A 22625-nucleotide genomic window follows, 5' to 3' on the forward strand; every position below is an offset into this window, starting at 1 on the left:
GGGGACAACTGTATTGGAACCCCACACTTAGGAGGGCCCCCAAAATATCTGACTGTGGTGAAGATGAAAGTGGTTGCAGTGAACACGATGCACCAGGGCCCCAAATTTCTCCTGACGGGCTTGACCACATGGACAGACCCCATTGCTTGTCCACGGCCCCACTGGTGCTCTGAGCAAGCTCGAATCCACCTATGCCGACATCACTGCAGGATCAGGGCCTATAGGTATTACTTTGCCCCGGACTGACAAGCAGTTTCCTCCAGAACAGGACACAGCACCCGTTTAACAACACAGAGCAACACTACACAACTTTTCAGGACAGGAAATGAAGATGAATACCATAGCCAAGGAAAATGACACAGGGGATTTAGGGAGGCAGGAAGCAATTACTCATGCTGGAATTTACCCAGCACACAACAATTACCAAGAGTGCCTCTGAATCTTTAGGTTTAGAGTAGCAGCCATGTTAGTCTGTATCAGCAAAAAGAAAAGGAGGACTTGTGGCACCTTAGAGACGAACCAATTTATTTGAAGAGAGCTGTAGCTCATGAAAGCTTATGCTCAAATACATGTGTTCGTCTCTAAGGTGCCACAAATCCTCCTTTTCTTTTTTCTGAGTGGCCAAGACCGCAGTTTACATCTTATCCCCAAAACAGCACCCCCACCAGCACTTTGCATGTTGGAGCATCTGTTCATGACTGCAGGAAAGGGAAATACACACTTGAACCTGGGTGCTTTGGAGGGTTCCATGCAAGTACTAACTAGGCCCAGCCCTGCTTCATTGGAGAGCTGACAAGATCACAGCAAAAGATAGTATGGGTGCAGCCTAATTAATGCAAACAATAAGAGACACAGTCATTAAAGCAAGGGCATTCTGAAGGCTGCCAAGACATCCATAGCTCAGCCACACTGTGTCTGTACAATGCAAGCCACCTCCCCCACCCAGTCATCACTATGCTTCCAGCAAGATCCTTTGTGCCAGAAGCACTGCGTCACCATGACAACTTCCTCTAGTTCACTCTTCCTGGTGCTGCAGTTAGAGCTGGAATGCACAAAGGAGCATCTGCAACTGACATGTTCCTAAGGGCCAGCAATGTGTTTTCCGCAGTCACACTGGGAAAGCATCGGATGGTTTTTATTAGTGGCGAACAACTAGGACATGATGATCTGACCAGCTTCCGGCTGGGAGATCCAAAACCATGCTCTGAAGTGCCCCTAGCCTCTGTTTGCCGGAAGCTGGGAATGGGTCACAGGGGATGGATCACTTGATGAGTCCCTGTTCTGTTCATTCCCTGTGAAGCTCCTGGCATTGCCACTGTTAGAAGACAGGATACTGGGCTAGATGGACCTTTGGGCTGACCCACTGTGGCCGTTCTTATGGCCTTCAGCTTGCCTTTTTTTTTATGTATGTTGCCCAAGGGCTGGATTCAAGGAGGACAAAACTTTCAATTTCAATTAACTTCAATAACAATTAATTTAGGCTTGAATGGAGACTGGGACTGGCTAAGTCGTTATGCAAGGTAACCTATTTCCCCTTGATTTTTCCTACCCTGCCACCCCACCGTTCCTCAGACGTTCTTGTTAAACCCTGGATTTGTGCTGGAAATGGCCCACCTTGATTATCATACACATTGTAAGGAGAGTGATCACTTTAGATAAGCTATTACCAGCAGGAGAGTGGGGTGGGGGGAGAGAAAACCTTTTGAAGTGATAAACACCCATTTTTTCATGGTCTGTGTGTATAAAATATCCTCACTGCATTTTCCACTGAATGCATCCGATGAAGTGAGCTGTAGCTCATGAAAGCTTATGCTCAAATAAATTGGTTAATCTCTAAGATGCCACAAGTCCTCCTTTTCTTTTTGCAAAAACCTTCAAAGTAAATTTCCAACCACCACTCTTTCCCCTGCAATTAGGTAGCTAGAGGATCAAGTACTGTACCTGGATTAAATTGCACCTAGAAAAGGGAGTCCTCCCACACTGTGAAAACATGGCTCCTAAGCCTTATCTACACTGGGGAGATTTTGCAAGAATCTCCCACCATTGCTAACACCTGTTCATGTCCTTCAGAAGATTCTACATAACCAGCCAGAGTTTTAAGCACCATATAATCTAGCCCTACTCAGAGCCATCCACACTGGGCTCCCAGGCAGCTGTGCGAACATTTGTGGCACTGAGTTGGCTTTAGCAATCTTTACAGAATTCCCCTAGCGTAGACATGTCTAGAGCCTGCCCTTCTGCAGCCCAGGCCAACCCTTGCTAAACACGGCCCCGCCTTTGTGCAGAAAGCAAGTGGCTATTTTATCGTCATGCCCAGAAAGTTTCTTTTTGTATGCAAAATAAATGTCCTTCCTGAGACCCATGAATCTGATGATTACAGTGGAGGTCAGAAAAAAGAAAAAAGATTTGTAGGCTTGCTGTTTTCCCACGGCCAGAGAGACCAGACAGATTCCATGCCGCAGCCATTCATGCCCTGCAAAGTGCAGTTTAGACAACTCTTGCTATATTTATGATTAAACTGGTTGCTGACTGGCTGGCGGGGTCATTTTGTTTCTAGACTTATCATCAGAGACCTCCTGTACTCACCCTGTCTTGTACAGCCACTTCTGGGCACAGTATCACATACTTGTTGTGGTGGAGAATTCTCTCAGGCATTTATATTCATCAAGAGAGATCTCTGTAACATTGGAAAGTCTGCAACAGGGAAAGGAAAAACCTAGAGATATAATCCCCCTATGTTTTAATTCCTCTCCTGGCTTGATTAGTAGGGCAGGTGCTAAGTGATCACAAGTGTAAATTGCTTGTTATCACGTTTTCAGAAAGTGTACAACAGCTGCCTGAAAAGCACAGTCTAAAGCCTTTTAAACGGCAACTGTAAAACCAAAACATTGCAGCAAACAGGGCAAGTATCTGGAAAGTGTGAACAGGAGCAGTTAAGTGTCAGAGGTTCTCTAGAGAGCTTCCAGCATGGTTTGAATCTCTGTAGGCACAGAGGCCATGTCTACACTACAAAAATTAAATTGACCTAATTTATGTCGTCATACAGCCGCCACAGCAATTACATTACTTGTGTGCGTCTACACTTTGCTCCTTGCATCGGCAGAGCATGTCCTCACCAGCAGCGCTTGCACCAGTCGGTGCAGGGCATTGTGGGACGGCTGCTGAAAGCCAGCAATAGTCAATGTAAGCAATGCAGTGTCTACATTCTCACCATGTTGCCCTAACTACATCGACATTGACTCTACACCTCTCATGGAGGTGGAGTTCTTAAGTCAATATAGCAGGCAAGTTTTGTTGGTGGAAGAGAAATTTTGGTGTAGTCATTTACAGAGTTAGGTCGACATAAGCTGCCTTCCATCTACCTAATTCTGCAGCGTAGAGCAGGGCAGAGACTTTAAAGGGAGTTCTCTCTGGCCATGAAAGGTCAGGCTCGTGGCCTGAAACACTGAAGAATCATTCTGGAACTACTATCTTGCTTGCAGATTACCTAGGCCAAATTTTCTGTCTGAGTAAACAGGTGCAACCCCACCGATTTAAGATAATTTGGTCTCATAATCCTACCTGTATAAGAATGAAACCAAACAGGCCTAAGAACTAAACATCAGCAAAAAAATCCTCAAAAACAAGCACCTGCCACCCCAGGATTCTATTCCTATAGAAGTTTCACTCAGGAAAGCAACACTTTTTGCCTTCTTCAGCAGCATGGGGAATAGGTCACTTGCAGGTTTGAACTAGTGTAAATGGTGGATTTTCCGTAACTTCAAGTCTTTAACCATGATTTGAGGACTTCAGGAACTCGGCCAGGGGTTAGGGGTCTACTGCAGGGGTGGGTGGGTGGGTGGGTGAGGTTCCGTGGCTGCAATGTGTGGGGGGTCAGACTAGCTGATCACGATGGTCCCCTCTGACCGTAAGTCTGTGAGTCCCCACCTCCCTGCAGTGTATTCTGAAATTGGAGAGATATTGAATGCACACATCTGTCCCCAACTGCGACCGACATCTGGAATGAGCTTTGCGGCACTGCAGCATCTCCCCAGTGTGGTTTGGTTTAGTGCATCTTTTCCCCTCTGGAAAGAACAATAACTACGGGAGAAAGAACCTGCATAATTCTGGGCCATGATGAAGCAGAATCAAACTCTCTAGCAGGATAATTAAGCTCAGCAGAGAAGAGGTGATTCTTAGTTTGACTGTTTCTGTGCAGTTACCTCAATGAATTCCTTCTCTGTAATATGGCAGCTCATCCCTTTAGACCTTGGTGCCCCTACTGCCAGCTTACTAATGGAGAAACACAAACCACTTAGAAGCTCACAGTCAATCGACCAGCCACCAGCACCCCAGGGTCTCTCCTGGGTTCAGCTTGGGGAAGGCTTCGAATTTTTCTTTCTTAGGATGTTCTGAGGGCTCCCTGCACTCCCAGACCTGCTCTTCCCAAGAGAAGAGTCAGTCCACAGCTGGGGGGTTGGATTTACAGGTTGGGAGACTCCTCCAGGAGGAAAATGGCAAGTCAATTCCCAGCTCCCCAGATAGATGCTGGGTGGTGCAAGCCAGCAGAACTCCCTCTGCTGGACCATGAGAGAGCAAAGCATTATGGACCCCCCACCTTTGCGCATGTAAAAATGCACCCAACCAAAAAAAGTCTCTAGCCTCTGGTTTATCAGCACCATATGCTGGGCTGGTTGGGCGCATACATGGAGTCTGCACAGCCACACACACACGCAGTCATGGCACACACAAGCACAAATAAGCACACAGAGCAAACTGACTGCGCTCAATATGCACTCAAGTCTAATTAATGGGAGAGGAAGGAATCGAAGGGTTCCAGAACCGGGCTAACATCCTGGTGAGAAGAAACATGAGCCTTTCGGCTGATTCCCTTGTGACATGGCATGCCTTGTGCCACTCAGACCCTCTTCGCAGGTTAGTGCCACTGGCTCCAGGTACCTGCCCCTGTAACGTAGGAGAGACGCCTTTTGGGAGGGGCTTCAGAGCCCTGGTCCTAATGCCTAGGCAGTGAACCAGGCCCTTGGGCTGATCTCAGAGAATCCAGATTTGGGGATCACAATAGGTTTGTCTGGAAAAGGATAACACCAAGTGTAACAGATACACACATGCAGCCTCCTGGTGCAGACCAGCCATTCACTAAGGCCTGCCCCGGGCCAGCACCCCATACTCCATCCAGTGTGTGCAGGATCCAGGGTCCTACCCACCTCACCACCACAGCTACACCTTCTGGATCTTGTGTCTCTCCATGCCCCTCCTCCCGCACTCTGTTCACTCAGCAATCACCATCACTGGGGCAGGAGCAGGCTTCATCTGGATCAACCTCCCTACGTCTCTGATCCCCAGCAGATCTCAGCCGAACACAGCCCCATTCTCTTTGGCCCTGCCCCAAACCTCTCTCCCTCTTTCCCACCTGTCCTTAGTTAGACTCGGTAAACGCATCAATTCAGCAAAGCACTTTGGGATAGGGTGTGTACACCAGGATGCACAGAATAAAGTCACACGCAAACACAGAGCAGAGTGGGTACACGCACACAGTGTTCCCGTTAGCTGTAAACAAGTACCCAGCGCAGCTATAAGGTTTTGAGACCCTCGTCTCTGCTGCCACCAGATCTGACCTCATGAGAAACATGGATCTTCGGCCTGCCCAGGACGCTGTCTTCTCATTCCCAGCCTGATGCTCAGTGAGGAAAGTGCCTCTTTATTAGACTGCAAAGGAAAAACGCAGCCTCTCAAGCCCTGAGCCTGCAAGCTCCCTTCCCACCACTGGCCATTCCCTGCTTCTCCGCCCTTTTTGGCCACCCTGAAACCAGAGAACTTTCAATCCCAGAAAACAGGGACCCGAGGGCAGGGCAGCCCATGGCCAGAGGCTCAGTCTCAGGTTCGCCCGAGTTGGCCATGCTGACATTACGGCATGCTGCCTCAGCCCCTCCGCCGTGCCGCTGACTGGGAGCCGCTGGAGGTAAGCCCCCGCCCAAGCCCCTGCCCTGAGCCAGAGGCCGCTCCTGCACCCCAAAACCCTCATCCCCGGCCCCACCCCAGAGCCCACACCCTCAGGCCAGAGCCCTCACACCCCCCTGCACCCCAACCCCTTGCCCCGACTCTGAGCCCCCCCAAACCTCTCATCCCCAGCCCTACCCCACAGCCCTCACCCCAACCCCCTGCCCCAGCGCAGAACCTCCTCCCACACCCTGAATCCCTCCTCCCCAGCCCCACCCCAGAGCCCTCACCCCCTGCCACAACCTGCTGCCCCCTCCCACACTCCAAATTCTTCGGCCCCAGCCTGGAGCCCCCTCCTGCACCCCAAGCCCCTCCTCCCCAACCCCACCCCAGAGCCCTTACCCCCTCCCGCATCCCAACCCACTACCTCAGCCCAGAGCCCTCTCCCGCACCCTGAACTCCTAAATTCTGGCCCCACCCCAGAGCTGGCCCCCCCAGCCGAAGCCCTCACACGCTCCTGCACCCCTACCCCAGCCCAGTGAAAGTGAGTGAAGGTGGGGGAGAGCAAGACAGCGAGGGAGGGGGAATGCAGTGGGCAGTGGGCGGGGCCTCACACAAGGGGCAGGGCTAGGGTGTTCGGTATTGTGTGATTAGAGAATTGGCAACCCTAGCCCCTCCCTGGGGGGGCTGTGAGCTGGGGGGGGAGCGGGCGCGAGACACAGCGGGCACTGACATGTTCCCAACTCCCACGGAGCCCCTGCCGGCTCAGACGAAGGAGCTGCCGCCAGACAGCGCGAACCCCCAGCCTTCCCCAGGGGCACACGGCCACTGGGAAGGGAACTTGGCTCCAGAAAATGCCCCCTGCAGCCTGGGGACGAGCACCACGCCACTGGCTTAGCCACAGGCCCTTGGCCTGGTGCAGTGGGGCCCTGGAGTGCCTGAAAACCACTGGGAACCATGGGGCCCACCTGTGCGGCCCCCCACTGAGCAGCGCCAGCCTCCTCCAGCCAAGCCAGAGAAAGCAAACAGCTGGGAAACTGCCCAAGTCTTGGGTGCATCCTCCCTGCTGCCATGACAGCTCTGCAGCACCCAGGTCACGTTCTGCCCTCTCCACACAAGGCTGCGTCCTGCGGGGCAAACAGACACATTGGCATCGAGAGGAGCTGCCTAGCGTCTCCCCACACCCTGCTCCCTGAGTCCCTGCCACCAGAAATGCCCTCACCCCCTCTGCTGCTGGGCACGCTTTGGGAGAGGCATCTCAGGGAGCCATGGGCACAGTTACAGAGACACACAGAGGGTACAATTCCCCGCTGTCACATACGTGCCTGTCCGGCTAATGGCAGACGGGGTCCGACTGCTCTCAGATCCAGCTGGTCTCTCTCCAGCACACAGCCACGCGGTCAGAAGGAGCCTGGCTCTGGATCTGCTTGGATGTGTGTGGGGCAGGCAGGACCTGCCCCTCCAGCTGGAGTCCAGCATTAATGCCCCATTGCAGACGGAGCAGGAGCCGAGTGGGAATTAACCTGTCAGACAAAACCCTTCCCATTGCCCCATTAACGGTCGCTCCCCGCTGGAACCAGAGACAAGGGGAAGAGGTGAACTAATAGCCCGTAATGCTGAGACCCTGCGCCAGCTCGATGCACACAGCTGCCCCCCCCCCAGCCCAATCCAATCCACACAGCCGAGAGCGGGGCCCCCCAGTCTGACCCACAGGGCCAGCCCCTCCCAGCCTGGCCCAACCCACACAGCCGAGAGCCAACCCCCCCACAGAGATATCCCCGCCCCCAGCCTTGAGAGACCCAACCCGCACAGCCATGAGCAAAGCCAGGCCACTCAGGACCCCCAGCCCGACCCGCAGAGCCTCAGAGACAGGAGTGCTCAGAGCAGGGGTCACTGACAAGCGGAAATGGCTGGAGAAGGCAGCCGTGCAGCCTGTCCCCCATGACAGAGATGCAGAGACTGGGCTGGGAGGCTGCCTGCTTGGGGTTAAAGGTGCTGGCACTCGGGCACTGGCCCCGTTTCATACCAAGAGAAACAAGGTCACCTGCCACCAGCGCGGGTGGCAGCCAGTCCAGACGAGGGCCCCTCGCACCCGAGCCCTGCGGTGCCCGGTCCTGACAGGCAGTGCTAGGAAACTCCTGCAGCTCCACACGTTATCCGGCAGGAGGAGCATGGGCCATACACTGCATCATGACTCCAGCTGCAGGCTTCCAAGCCACCCTCCCCATCCCCCCTCGCTGTCACCGCCCCGTCCAGCTGTTTGAGGGGAGGGGCAGTTTAATTGCACAGTGACAGTGGGGTGCAGCAAGGCACTGAGCCCCGCACTGACCCAGACGATCCCGGGTATAACACAGTGGGTTTCTTGGCTGGACCCCCTTGACTCACTCTCCCCCACCCCGCCGGGGCCATTCACGAGCAGCCTCAGCCAGAAGGTTCAGGCCCCTTTGGGGGCCCAAGTGCAGAGGAGGGATGGGCGCTTTCCCCCGGCTGTCCTGGCGTGGCTGGAACGTGTGTCGTCCCCGCCCCCCTCAGTACAAGGGATGTTGCGTGGCAGAGCACAGCCCACGGCAGCACTCAGACACGCCTGGCCCTAGAGCAGGGCAGCAGGTGCGTTCAGCCCTGCAGCAGGAACCTCCCTTGCCTGTCCTGCCCAGGAGGGTTTCGATCTGCACCATCTGCCCCGTGCAAAGGGTGGGGCCGCTGCCACCCAGGGGCTCCCACTCAGAACTGCGACCAGAGGGTTTACAGCCTGCTGCATTCCCCAGAGCGCCCCCGGGGCTGCTTCCTTTTCCCGTCCTCCCTGACAGCTCTGTCCCAGCCCCAGCTGTGCTGGGTGGTGCTAGGGGACCGCAGGGTCTTACCTCCAGGGATGCAGGGTTAGTAACGGGCTGCAGGGGCTGCAGGGGCTGCAGGGGCTGAGCAGGGTCGGGCTCTGGCTACTTGGAGACAAACTGTAAAGCAAGATGCACCAGACCAGTGTGAATTCAAATGCCCACCCCCTCCAGCGCCTCATGCACCCTAGCGCTGGCCAGCAGCGACACAAGGCCACACTCCTCCAGGCTGCACAGACCCTCCAGTGGGGCTTCTATGGGGTGTCTTGAGGGTCAGGATTGAGAGGCCCCTTCGGGCGTGGGGCTGGACTACCAGGAGACTAAGGAGAGGGGAGCACCAGCACAACTGTTTATGTGCAAGGAGTCCAGAACTGGAATTGCAGGGGACTGCGGGTCGGGAGCGAGGGGCACGGGCAGAGCGGGCTGGGGGGAGCCCAGGGCTGGGGAAGCAGGGGGCTGCGGGTCGGGAGCGAGGGGCACGGGCAGAGCGGGCTGGGGGAGCCCAGGGCTGGGGAAGCAGGGGGCTGCGGGTCGGGAGCGAGGGGCACGGGCAGAGCGGGCTGGGGGGAGCCCAGGGCTGGGGAAGCAGGGGGCTGCGGGTCGGGAGCGAGGGGCACGGGCAGAGCGGGCTGGGGGGGGCCCAGGGCTGGGGAAGCAGGGGGCTGAAGGTCTGGAGCGAGGGGCACGGGCAGAGCAGGGTGGGGGGAGCCCAGGGCTGGGGAAGCAGGGGGCTGCGGGTCGGGAAGGAGGGGCACGGGCAGAGCGGGCTGGGGGGAGCCCAGGGCTGGGGAAGCAGGGGGCTGCGGGTCGGGAGCGAGGGGCACGGGCAGAGCGGGCTGGGGGGGGCCCAGGGCTGGGGAAGCAGGGGGCTGCGGGTCGGGAGCGAGGGGCACGGGCAGAGCGGGCTGGGGGGAGCCCAGGGCTGGGGAAGCAGGGGGCTGCGGGTCGGGAGCGAGGGGCACGGGCAGAGCGGGCTGGGGGGAGCCCAGGACTGGGGAAGCAGGGGGCTGCGGGTCGGGAAGGAGGGGCACCGGAACGGGTCCCCCTCCCCGCGCCGGGCTCCAGCCAGGCCCCGGCGGACCCGCGCAGAGAAGCGCGCCCTGCCCCCGGCTCTCCCTGGGGAAGGGTCCGCGGCCCCTGCGCTCTCCCGGCCGGGAACAGACGGTCCCGCCGCGCAGGGGGCAGCCCAGGGACCCGTCGGACCGCGCAGCCCCCCCGCAGCGCAGCCCCGCACCCTGCGCGCCCCGGACTCACTCCAAGGTCAGAGACGGGATTTTCAGCCGGTCCCTCCGCGATTTCATGGCTGGGGGCGGCCGCGCCGCGCCGCCCCGCCCGGCCCGGTTCCCAGCAGCGCAGCGGCCGGCACCAGGCGCCAGCCTCGCTGGAGCGATCTGGGCACCGGCCGCCCCCGCCCGCCGCTCAGGGGCTGCGGCTCCCGCAGGGGGAGGCGGCCCCCGCCCCGGCGCAGGGACGACGCGCTCTGCGGGGCTGGCTCCGTGCCCCCTCCCCGCCCCCAGCACGGCCGGGCGCAGCGCGGGGCCCCTCCCGGCGCACCGGGGCCGCCACCCGCCTTGGCCCGACCCGCCGGGGCGCTGCAGGGGACGGTCCCAGACCCAGCACCCACCACGCGCCACTTGGGGCCAGGGGCACGAGGTGGCAGGGGCCCCTGCAGATCCGAGGGGAGCCCAAGGCTGTGCAAGGTCCAGGTGCCCCCTGCCCCACCCCCTCCATGCTCTCGCGTAGGGCCTGGGCCAAATACAGGCCCATGAGCCAACAACTGAGTCTTGAGCCTGGGCTCCCTTCCTGGAGCTGCAACAGACGTGACACCAGCTCTCAGCCCTTTGCCCGGAGTCTGGGCAACCTTCAGCCCCACGGCAATCTGCCCCCTCCGAGAGGCCGGGCTACTCCCAGTCCCAGGCTGCCAGCCCACTGAGGGTCTCATCCACAGGCCCTGGTCCAGACGGGAGTCAGGGCAGGAGTCAGACTCAAACCACGTTCATGGCAAACCCTCCACCAGGACGGGCCTTCGCATGGCAGGTCTGTCTGGCGGCGAGTCCTGGCATCACTGGGCGAGCCCTTGGCACAGCCATGAAAACTTCCCCCAACCCCTGTGTGCTGCACGGCCCAAGCACGTGCACAGATCTGCAGGCAAAGGGTTAACCTGTGTTCCCCGGCCCTTGCTGGGCACCACCCTGGAGCCCACAGGGGCGGTTGAGCCTGGGAAGGCAACTGAGCTTGGCCTTCAGGTTCACTTGGGTTTCCACACTGCATCAGAGGAAAATGGGCCAAACCCACCCACAGTCCAACGGGCCTGGCCCCGCAGGCTCCCTGCCTCCTGGCAGAGGCCTCGGCACGGCCCTGAGGTGCCACTGTAGACACAGGACCAAACCCATCCCTGGTTCGACCCCACTGGCATGATGCCAGGAGGGATTTGTCTCAGTGCCCGGGCTCCCCCCGCTCAGAGCAAAGCGCCCCGGGGCGAGTGGGCAGCTCCAATGTCAGTCCCTCCCCAGCGTACCAGTGAGAGACTCAGGCCAGAGCCTCCAGTGCTGCCTGGGCCGGAGCCGCCCTGAGCACGGAGCCACCCGGAAGGAGACAGCAAACCACCACCAAGCCCTCCAAAACAGCCCCTGCTGCACCCAACCCCCCGACCTTGCCCTGACACGGGTAGCCCCAGGGCTGGCTGCGACTGGGGCATATCGCTGGAGCGCCGCACCCTGGGGGCCCGTTCCAGCAGGGAAATGATTTGAGCAAAGAAAAATGACACCCTTAAAAAAGCACCCCCCTCCCCTGACTCCAGCAGGGACCACGGTGCCTTCCAGTCCCAGCTGGGCCCCGCAGCACAAGGGAAGGGCCAGAACTCTCTCCCGGGAAAAATCCCGTCCCAGAAGTTCTGGGCCAGTTGGACCTTAAAGCTCACGCTGAAAAGCAGGGCTGGGCAGGCGTCCGTCGCTCGTACTTACATGTTTCCTCTGCGGGGCAGGCTCAGCTCCTTCTGCAATGAGAGGGCAGAGAAGAGAGGGGTCAGCCAGCCGCTTCCCCCGCCGTGCCATGGCAGCTGCTGCCAGCACCGTGCCTGCTGCAGCCACAGAGCAGCCAGGGGGATTTCAGGCAGGCACGGTGCCCAGCCAGCGCATTAGACCCCACAGCCCGCCACAGGCTCTGCCCCTGCCCCCTCTGCCAGCTGGGAGGAGACAAATGGCTGCAGCTCAGCCTCCTCCAGCTCCCAACCAGCGGTGCCACCACGTGAGCCTCGCCGCTGGGCGCTAGTTATGGCTGCTGACACACAGGATGAGGGGCAGGACTCCTGGGTTCTCTTTCTCGCTCCCAAGCTGGCACAGTGCGGGTCCTTGGGCACGTCTGGGACAGTTCTCTCTTTGGGGGCGCGCAAGGCCTCGCTGGCTGAGGATTCTGAAGGTCTTTGAGACCCACATGGAGAGGCGTGTGCCTTGTCTGGGGGAGCCAGCCCTTGGCCTAGCAGGGGAGGCTGAGAACGCCATGCTCTGAGTAGGGAGCCCAGGGCAGGCCGACTGAGCACACTCCCCCCTGCAGCGTCCCACAGCTCTGCTCTCACGTATCCTGGCAAGCTGCAGCCCTGCTGAGCCTCTTCCTGCGTCTCAGGTCCATCACCTCTCCTCGGGGTCAGACTGCTGACGGCGCCGTGGCCTGGGCATGGATGGGTGTCTGGGCTCCCCACGTTTGGGTTCTCTCCGAGGCACCGCTTACACAGACACTGCCCTTAAAGTGATCCTAGCCACGTCGAACATCAGCACCCCATGACCCTGTCTCGTGTTCTGAGTCCTGTGGGAGCAGCACGCTCAGCTTCTCCCACGGTTGTAAACTCCCCAACCCCCAGCAAACATCTAACAAATCGCAGAGCCCTGGCGGATCCCCTCCCCTTGCCCAGGTCGGGCACAGTGAGTGGCATTTCCCTGCAAAGACCCCTAACCCCAGCATGCAGGAGGGAGACAGACGCCTGGAGGAAGGGAAGCAAAACAGAGGCATTGTACAGCAGCTGGCAAAGCTGCATTTCAGCCCCTGGGCTGGGGGTGAAAGGCTGCCCATCCCATGATGCTTTGCTTGGAGGCCTGGCACCTGCCCAGCGTGAGCCCACAGCATGTGTGGAGCAGCCAGCAAGCAGCAATGAGAGCCCTGTTTACTTTTCCCCTCGGGCATATTTCTGCAAGAGTGGTTTGCTGGCGCGTGGCATGAGGGGACAAAGGTCAGTTCTTCGGAGGCCCCTGGGAATATCAGAGGGTGGTGCTGGGAACAACTGCATCTGGGTGCGCGCGTCTGTGTGCCGAGGGGCAGAGACACAGGCTCCTCTCAGTGAGGTCGGCGGGGTGCACGGCGCGTGCACAAACGGCAGGTTGTGTGTGTGTCATTGTACGTGGGGGTGCCTGTGCACACACTGAAGTGGAGGAACATTCCCCTGCCCAGGCTGGTGCTTCTTCCACTGCTCTGCCAGCAGCCGGAGGCCTAACACCCCGAGCCCCACACCTGCACAGATTCCCACGCTCTCCAGCAACAAGCTAATGAACGCACCTCTCCAGCACCACTGCCCCAGCCCTGCCCAGCCCCTGTAAGCAGCTTAGACACAGATGTGAAATCACACCGAGTTACTGGCACGACTCTAGGGCCTTTGCACACACTCACATCTGCTCCCCCAGACACACGCCCCCAACGACCTGGCTATTGACACATGCACACGCAGGTGTGCTCCCTACATGTACTCAAACACAGCCACACGTAAGCACAACCCCACCACATACACCCCTGCCGTCCACGCACACGCAGGTGTGCCCGCACACCTCTTTCCTGGACAGCCTGTCTCCCCCCATCCCAGAATGGGGAAACCCCCACCCATGGTACAGTAATGGAATGCTAAACGGTATTACACAGTCCAGCCACAAGGTGGAGCTGTGTGTAACACACCTTATTTAAGATAACCTCAGCCACACCGGGCAGAACATAAAAGACTGGTGTGTCTCTCTCCCAGAAGGAAGCTCTGTAGCCTGTCTATATCTGGCCCAGGGGCATGCCCTGGTGTCAAAAGTAAACTAGGGCCAAAGAACAGAAACAACAAGGAACAAAGCACCAATGGTTGCAGGATCTCACCAACCTCTCCCTCTCCAGTGGGCTCCGGAGAACGTCAGCTGTGACAAACCTTCAGCGTGAACAGCCTGGAAGCAAGACTTTGCATTGCTTCCAAGCTCCACGAGGAAATGGATGATATTCAGGTATCTTCTTTAATTGATGCTCCGGTGAAGCAAGCAGAGTATATCTTTAAATCTTTTCCCTTTACTGACGCAGTCACAGAGGTGACTAGGAAAGGGTCCTGGTTACACTTGATGGATACTTTACACCTCAGAGAAATGTGGTTTATGAAAGAGCACATTTTATTTCACCAGAGAATTCAAGAAACAAGAGAAAATGTTGACTGTTTTCTAAGAGCTCTCCATACATTCACTGCAAACTGTGGTTTGGGGACGGCAAAACATGAAAATATTAGGGACAGGCTGGTTATTGGGTCAACAGATAAAAACCTTTCACAGCAGCTACAATTAAAAACAGACCTTCTCAGATGCAGGCTGGCAGCCGTGAGGGGCCAAGTGAGAAAGGACTCAATGGATTATTTGATGATACTGGACTTTTGAAAGGGGATCCCCTACAAATCAACTTAAGAGACGATGCTGAACCCTACAGTGTACAAACACCAGAGACCATGGAGGAGACTAGCTACGGATTTATGGCAATTCAGTGGACATCATCTGGTCATAGTGGACTATTTTTCCATGCATATAGAAATAATGTATTTGAAGGACATAACTGGGACACAGTGTTATTGAACAACTGACAAGCATTTTTGCTCACTTTGGTATTCCAGAAGAACTAGTGATGGACAACAGGCCACACAATTCACTGCAGCAGAATTTAAGTCATTCTGAATGAAATACGATTTTGATCGTATTACCAGCAGCACATACTACCCACAAGCAAATGGAGAGGCTGAGATAGATGTACAGACAGCCGTGAAAATGCTACAGCAGGAGGATCCTTTCCTTGCTCTTCTGAGCTACAGATCAACACCTACAATGGCTCCTGGATATAGTCCAGCACCACAGGTGATTAGAAAACAACTCAGAACTACCATTCCAACTTTGGAAAAGAATCTATCTCCAAAGTGGCGACAGCAAGAGACTAGCCAAATCGGATAGAAAAGCAAAAAGAGATTATGAACACTTTTATAACAGATGTGACTCAGAGAATTGCCGAGTCTAGAACCTGGTGATCACGTTTGTGTCAACCTGGATGGAGAAAAAGGACGGACAACTCCAGCTGTCACATAGAAAAAGAATTCAGGGCTAATATGCAATTGAGATTGGCAGTGGGGAGTTCAACAGAAACCATCAACATCTACAGTTTGTTCCTCAGAAAGAACAATCAACAGAGCAAATGCTATGGATGGCGCATGCAGAAAAGATGACATAAGGATTCCAAACCCACCACAGCCAGTCGTGACAACTAATGTACAGGCAGATGGCCAAGTTGTTATACGTTCCATTTGTGTCATTAGAAAACCAGTACAATTCAGAGACACGTAACAGACTGATCCATGCTGAACCTCAAAGCTAGTGTGATGATAATGTAAACTTTGTCAGTGGTAGAAAAGGCAAAGGGGAAGATGGAATATTATGCTAAATTATTACACTGGTCGGCTACTAGGTGGCGCTGTGTGTAACACCTTATTTAGGCAGGTTTCAGAGTAGCAGCCGTAGTCTGTATCTGCAAAAAGAAAAGGAGGACTTGTGGCACCTTAGAGACGAACCAATTTATTTGAGCATAAGCTTTCATGAGCTACAGCTCACTTCATCGGATGCAGACTGTCTTCTGCAGTTTCCACAGTATGCATCCGATGAAGTGAGCTGTAGCTCACGAAAGCTTAAGCTCAAATAAATTGGTTCGTCTCTAAGGTGCCACAAGTCCTCCTTTTCTTTTTACCTTATTTAGACTAACCTTAGCCCCACCTAGCAGAGCATTAAAGGATCCTACACTGATCACATCTGGTGCGTATTGCACTCAGAAGGAGCTTTGTAGCCGCTCCACATCTGGTACAGAAGCCTGGCCTGAGCAGCACTGCAACCTTCCATGCACCAGAAGTACATGCCATCGTGTCAGAGCAGCACCAACCCCCATCCTCTGCTCTCCAGCCTCATTTAGTCCTTTGCGGCCCCACCAGGCCCTTTCCAGGAGCCCAGGGGCTAAGGGGGTTCCCTGGCTTTGCTTTTCATTCAGGCTTCTCTCTTCCCAGATCAAAGCTGGGATGCCAAGAGGCAGGCAGGCATTTGCCATGGCAACCACTGATGTCACAGTGCCGTGATGCACCAGGAGCGCCAGGGATTCTCAGGGGATGGCAGGGGCGGGGAGAAGTCGCTGCCTCGTGAGAGCAGGGGCAGCTGGAATTGTGCACAGAATCCTGAGCTCTGGGAGCTGCAACCTCTGTCCACCCCCTGCCGCCCACATGTGCCAGGCCTCAGCCCGCCAGCGGGGCTTAGCACCCATGTCTTCCACAGTGCTAAATAATCCACACAGCCGCTGGCGGGGGGCGGACTGCGTGTCGTATCCCCTTTCACAGGTAGGGAAGGAGGCACAGAGACATGAAGGGGGATAGCAGCAGAGCTGGGAACAGACAGCAGATGTTCTGATACACACACTGATACCAGCTCCCTGCTCCATCCACTCAACCACGCTGCCTCCCAAAGGCCAACAATAAGGCAGCAAAAGGATGCAGGCAGAGTGGGGCAAGGCAAGGGCAGGGGCAGGGCATGGAAGAGTCAGGGATGCTGTGGGGCAGGGCAGAATCAGGGATGCTGTAGGGCAGGGCATGGAAGAGTCAGGAATGCTGTAGGGCAGGGCATGGAAGAGTCAGGGATGCTGTGGGGCAGGGCAGAATCAGGGATGCTGTAGGGCAGGGCATGGAAGAGTCAGGGATGCTGTGGGGCAGGGAGGAAGGGTTTTAATTTAGCAAAATTTGGAGATAGCGCATAAAAAAACAAGTAAAATTGTTTGAGACACGATTACTCCAGTTATCCCCTCCCCCAATAAACCCCCCTATTACTCAGATTATCTCCTCCCCGATTACCCTCCACCCCCAATCATTCCTACAGGATGCTCCCTATCCTGTTTGTCAGTGACCAGGTGCAGTCCGATTGGTTTAGAAAACAAGTCTATTGTGTGCCCAGGCTAATCAGGGAACATTTGTGCAGCGTTTTTATGAATCAGAGAGTCCTGGCTAGGCAGCCCTCGTTCTGCAAGATGACAGGCCAGCACGGAGCCATCCCGAGGGCTGCGTGGCTGGTGCCTGTTCCCCAGGTTGCCTACGGGAGGCCGTGTGTCATGCTCAGGAGCGGATGGCTGGAGACAACCCCTGTGCAGGTTCCCTGGAGGAGCCGTTGAGCCCCGAGCCCTGTGGTGGGGATGGAGCCAGGGATTAGAGATTAAACATTTGTTATCGGGATGGCCATGACGCTCAACGCTTTGGAATTAGATCCAAGGGCCGTGTGCCCCAACTTCAGCAGAGGAGAGAGTGCAGGAAACCAGGAGCCACTTCACGCTGCAGGGGGCTGACAGCTGGAACAGCTCCTGTCCAGGTTCCTACAGAGCAAGCAGCCCCCCAACAGCTGCAGCCCTCGCAGAGTGCATGTCCCGCACCCCTGCACAACACTCCCTCCCGTGCATGCCCCCACAGACCCTCCATGGCGCAGCACCCCACACGGTCACCTGCCTCCCTGCCCAGTCACACGCGCTCGAGGAAGGAACCGGTTATGGCAAGAGTATTTTAGGACTTTGAGTAGCAATTAGTCTGCAGAAGAGAAGAATGAGAGGGGATTTGATAGCTGCTTTCAACTACCTGAGAGGTGGCTCCAGAGAGGATGGTTCTAGACTATTCTCAGTGGTAGAAGAGGACAGGACAAGGAGTAATGGTCTCAAGTTGCAGTGGGGGAGGTTTAGATTGGATATTAGGAAAAACTTCTTCACTAGGCGGGTGGTGAAACACTGGAATGCGTTACCTAGGGAGGTGGTAGAATTTCCTTCCTTAGAAGTTTTTAAGGTCAGGCTTGACAAAGCCCTGGCTGGGATGATTTAATTGGGGATTGGTCCTGCTTTGAGCAGGGGGTTGGACTAGATGACCTCCTGAGGTCCCTTCCAACCCTGATATTCTATGATTCTATGAATTGTGCTGATGAAGGATTTGTTTCTGGGGGAGGGGGGCCGTTGTACACCCCACCTCCCTATGCACCCCAACCCCACACATCCCACCCCCATGCTGCAGGGTGTTTACGGATGATTTCACTTGCTGTATTCCAATGGAGAAAGATGAACACAAGGCAGGCAGCAGAGCATGCCTGCCCCGGGAGCTGCCAGACTAAATAACAGTAACACCGTGCCCTTGTGCAACAGCCCAGAGAGTTTCGCTGACATTCAGCGATTGCACCTCACAAGCCCCTAGCAGCACAGAACCGTAGGGCTGGAAGGGACTACCAGCCCAGCCCCCTATGCTGAGGCAGGACCACGTACACCTAGACCAGCCCTGACAGGGGGTTTGTCATCACAAGCTCCTTTTGCAGATGGGGAAACCAAGGCACAGAGAGACAACATGACTTGCCCAAAGTCACACAGCAAACCAGAGTTGGGAACAGAGCCCCAGAGTCCTGACTCTCAAATAAAACTGCCCTGGGGGTGGGATTCCCAGGCCACGGAGACAGACTCTCGCTAGCTTTCACGGAGGTAACGTGCTAAAAGTAAGACAGCAACAGCAGCACAGGAAGCAGCGAGTGGCGGCCCAGCCTGACTGCCCTGAGAACATGTCCGTGGGGCCCGGGGGGGAGGGGGGGTGGCAGTGCGTGGGGTGGCTAACTCCTCCCTCCTCTCGCCACTGCCCATGCAACGCTGCTGTTTGTCGTGCGCTCGCTCCCGAGTGTGTCACGCCTGTAGCTTGTAACCCCAGTCTCGTCTTATACCGCCTACAGCAAACTGGAGCCACTGTTATGGGGCACTTGAAGAAATGAAGAGACTGTCCCTGCCCCAAGGAATTTCCAAGCTAGTTTTGACAGGAGCCTGCCCATTCCACAGCCATACTGGGGCACTGGGTCTGACCAGCAAGTCCTGCGTACCCTGGATGTGCAGAACCCAGCCTTCATCTCCTCTAAACACCTTGCTCACTAAACAGTTGCCAGCTGATCCCCTGCAGCAAGGCCTGGTGCAGGCAATCGCAGGGAGGGTGTACATACAGGCAGAGGCCATAGACACAGCACTAGGGGGACACTCACACAGGTTTCTGAGTGGTACTGCCTAACATTAGCCGGGGAAGGGACAGGAGTGGACCAACCTGCTGGACTGGGAGTCTGAGTGGAGAATGGATAGACACACAGCGGGAGGCTTCCTTTGGCTGGAGCAGCCAGGACGCAATTGCTCAATGTCGCAGCAGAAGTTACTGGAGTTCTGTGCTCACATAGCCCAGTGCCGCTGCAGCTCAGGGCATGGCCCTTCTCTCCCTTCCCTCACTACTGGGCCAGGTTCTGCCTCCCATCCGTGGGGCTCTGAATTCACCAGCGTAACCCAGGGTAAACGGCCTTTCCCCTCCAGGGCACTGTGCTGAGCACCTGCAGGTGCTGCAGCCACCCACCTCTGCATTATGCAGAGCATCACTCTGCAGGCAAACCCTGGGCGCCCAGTCCCAGTCTCTACCTTGGCCCCTCGCCCCTCTGGAGCATGAGGGCCAAGAGGATGGACTGGGGGCAGACAGTTGTCAGGGGACCAAGCCCACCCTCTGCTGGACTCCCTGGTGCCAAAGACACCAGGCCAGGAGCTGTATGCAGCAAGCCATAGGCTACAGGTGATGCCAGGCAGAAAGCCAATCTCAGAGCAGCCATGGGGCTGCCCCTGCATAGGACGCATGGGTACCCCCGGCATTGCGGGCAATGGCTCGTGGCCTGACTCATCCCACGTTCCATCTCAATGCCACACGCCACCCTGGCCCCTGTGTGCAAAGAGCATAGACTGGGGAGCAAAATGACTCCACATGGTACATGGGAACAAGCCGCCTAGGGCCAGGGCAGGGCCACTCTCATGCTTAGAGGCCTTTTCTGCTGCACCCCCTACCCCCTCAAGAGAGGCCAACACTGGCTCTGTGCATCCCTCTGTCCCTACCCCTCCCCCCATCACATACACAGGGTGCTATGCAGCCTCTCAGCACCCCTCACCCCCATCACATGCAGACACTGGCTCTGCACAGCTCCTCAGTTCCCCGTCATGCACAGGCCAGTACCCACCACTGCCACTCGTGCATCCCCCCAAACACATGCAGCCCCGTCACACCCATCATACACATGGCACCCTATCTCACACCATCGGTGCTGGAACTAGGGGTGCTGGGGGGGCTGCCGCACCCCCTGGCTTGAAGTGGTTTCCATCATATGCAGTTTGGTTCAATGGCTCCCAGCACCCCCACTGTACACATTGTTCCATCACCCCTGACCCAGACACAGCCCCCCATCAAACCCACACACACCTGTCACACCCCTCACCATGACAGCCTCACCGCCCCATCACACCCAGACAGCCCCCATCAAACCCCAGACTCAGCCCCCCATCAAACCCACACACCCATCACACCCCTCACCCAGACAGCCTCACCGCCCCATCACACCCAGACAGCCCCCATCAAACCCCTGACCCAGACACAGCCCCCCATCAAACCCACACACACCCGTCACACCCCTCACTCAGACAGCCTCACCGCCCCATCACACCCAGACAGCCCCCATCAAACCCCTGACCCAGACACAGCCCCCCATCAAACCCACACACACCTGTCACACCCCTCACCATGACAGCCTCACCGCCCCATCACACCCAGACAGCCCCCATCAAACCCCTGACCCAAACACAGCCCCCCATCAAACCCCTGACCCAGACACAGCCCCCATCAAACCCACACACACCTGTCACACCCCTCACCATGACAGCCTCACCGCTCCATCACACCCAGACAGCCCCCATCAAACCCCTGACCCAGACACAGCCCCCCATCAAACCCACACACCCGTCACACCCCTCACCATGACAGCCTCACCGCCCCATCACACCCAGACAGCCCCCATCAAACCCCAGACTCAGCCCCCCATCAAACCCACACACCCATCACACCCCTCACCCAGACAGCCTCACCGCCCCATCACACCCAGACAGCCCCCATCAAACCCCTGACCCAAACACAGCCCCCCATCAAACCCCTGACCCAGACACAGCCCCCCATCAAACCCACACACACCCGTCACACCCCTCACCCAGACAGCCTCACCGCCCCATCACACCCAGACAGCCCCCCATCAACCTCCTGACCCAGACACAGCCCCCCATCAAACCCACACACCCATCACACCCCTCACCCAGACAGCCTCACCACCCCATCACACCCAGACAGCCCCCCATCAACCCCCTGACCCAGACACAGCCCCCCATCAAACCCACACACACCTGTCACACCCCTCACCATGACAGCCTCACCGCCCCATCACACCCAGACAGCCCCCATCAAACCCCAGACTCAGCCCCCCATCAAACCCACACACCCATCACACCCCTCACCCAGACAGCCTCACCGCCCCATCACACCCAGACAGCCCCCATCAAACCCCTGACCCAGACACAGCCCCCCATCAAACCCACACACACCCGTCACACCCCTCACTCAGACAGCCTCACCGCCCCATCACACCCAGACAGCCCCCCATCAACCCCCTGACCCAGACACAGCCCCCCATCAAACCCACACACACCTGTCACACCCCTCACCCAGACAGCCTCACCGCCCCATCACACCCCTCACCCCCACACAGCCCCCCCACCCGTCACACCCCGGGAACCCCCCGGCCGCAGCGCCCGAGACAGGAGCCGGGACCCGGCCAGGTGAAGCGACCGCCGGGGACGGCCCCGGCCGGGCGCTCCGGGGCCGGGGGCGCCGCGCTCACCTGCAGCCCGCGCCGCCGCAGCAGGCCGGGCTCGTCCATGCCGCGCTCCCGGCCCCGCGGTGCGCGCAACCTGCGCCGCCGCGCCCGCCCCTCCGCGCTGCGCTGCGCCAGTCAGCTGATCCCCCGCCCGGCGCCGCGCAGCGCCGGGGGCTGGGGCCAGGCGGCCGGTGCAGCGGCCCCTCGGTCCGGCCAGCGCAGCTAGGGGCGGGTCCCGGGGAGCAGGTCCCCTGGGTGGCCTCCCTGCGCCCCCCGCCCTGGTTCCCAGCCTTTGGGGAGCCCCTCTGCGCAGCGACCCCCCCACTCAACACGGGGAGCCTGTCCAAAGGGCAGCGGAGAATGGGGGCGGGGCAGCAAGTTCTGCTTTTGCTTTTCAGTTGCAGCGACATTGTCAGCACCTGGCCCGGCCTGGCTCCCTGCCCCTTGCTTGTGGGCGGGAGGGGGTGGCCCAGCGACCTGCGGCGGTGCTGGGCTCAGGACAAACCGCAGCTCAGCTGCAAGGAGTCTGGGCTGTTGCTTGGCGGCCTCCCCCATCAGGCAGGCCAGCACCGGCCTCTGAAACCCCAGGCAAGACACCACCCACGAAGTCAGCCAAGGCCAGTCCCATGGGGCTGGCCATCAGCAGGAGATCAGCTGTTCAGCCCCACTGACCTGAGTGGGGCCCTCCACGCTTTTAGCCCGTCCCTCCAAGACTTGCAGGCAGGGCCGGGCGGGACAGGGCTGACTGAGCCCACAGTGGCTCATTAACGCTTTCTTGGCCAGCGTGGGGTTTGTCTGGCACACACCTGCAGCGTCGTAGTCTCTGAGCCCTAGTTCCAGCCGTGCA

At 57.6% G+C, this 22625-nt stretch overlaps 1 protein-coding gene across 8 annotated transcripts in view; it reads right to left on the reverse strand.

Annotated features, from left to right (window-relative positions):
- MAST3 (microtubule associated serine/threonine kinase 3) overlaps positions 1–21874 on the reverse strand; it is a 69565-nt gene extending 47691 nt beyond the window's left edge. For 6 of the 8 annotated variants that reach the window (XM_073324486.1, XM_073324479.1, XM_073324478.1 and 3 more), the window contains exons 1-3: positions 21803–21874; positions 11732–11763; positions 8799–8888 (exon numbers count right to left, since the gene is read on the reverse strand). In XM_073324486.1, coding sequence (XP_073180587.1) covers positions 8799–8888; positions 11732–11763; positions 21803–21841 — 161 coding nt within the window. In that variant the 5' untranslated portion in view covers positions 21842–21874. Of the gene's footprint in view, positions 1–8798; positions 8889–10022; positions 10187–11731; positions 11764–21802 lie in introns of those variants that run through there. The other 2 variants (XM_073324482.1, XM_073324480.1) reach the window with 2 other exon arrangements.
- Between the last annotated feature and the right edge of the window lie 751 nt (positions 21875–22625).

The sequence above is a fragment of the Lepidochelys kempii genome, chromosome 25, assembly GCF_965140265.1.
Source record: "Lepidochelys kempii isolate rLepKem1 chromosome 25, rLepKem1.hap2, whole genome shotgun sequence".
In the NCBI taxonomy this organism is placed as follows: Eukaryota; Metazoa; Chordata; order Testudines; family Cheloniidae; genus Lepidochelys; species Lepidochelys kempii.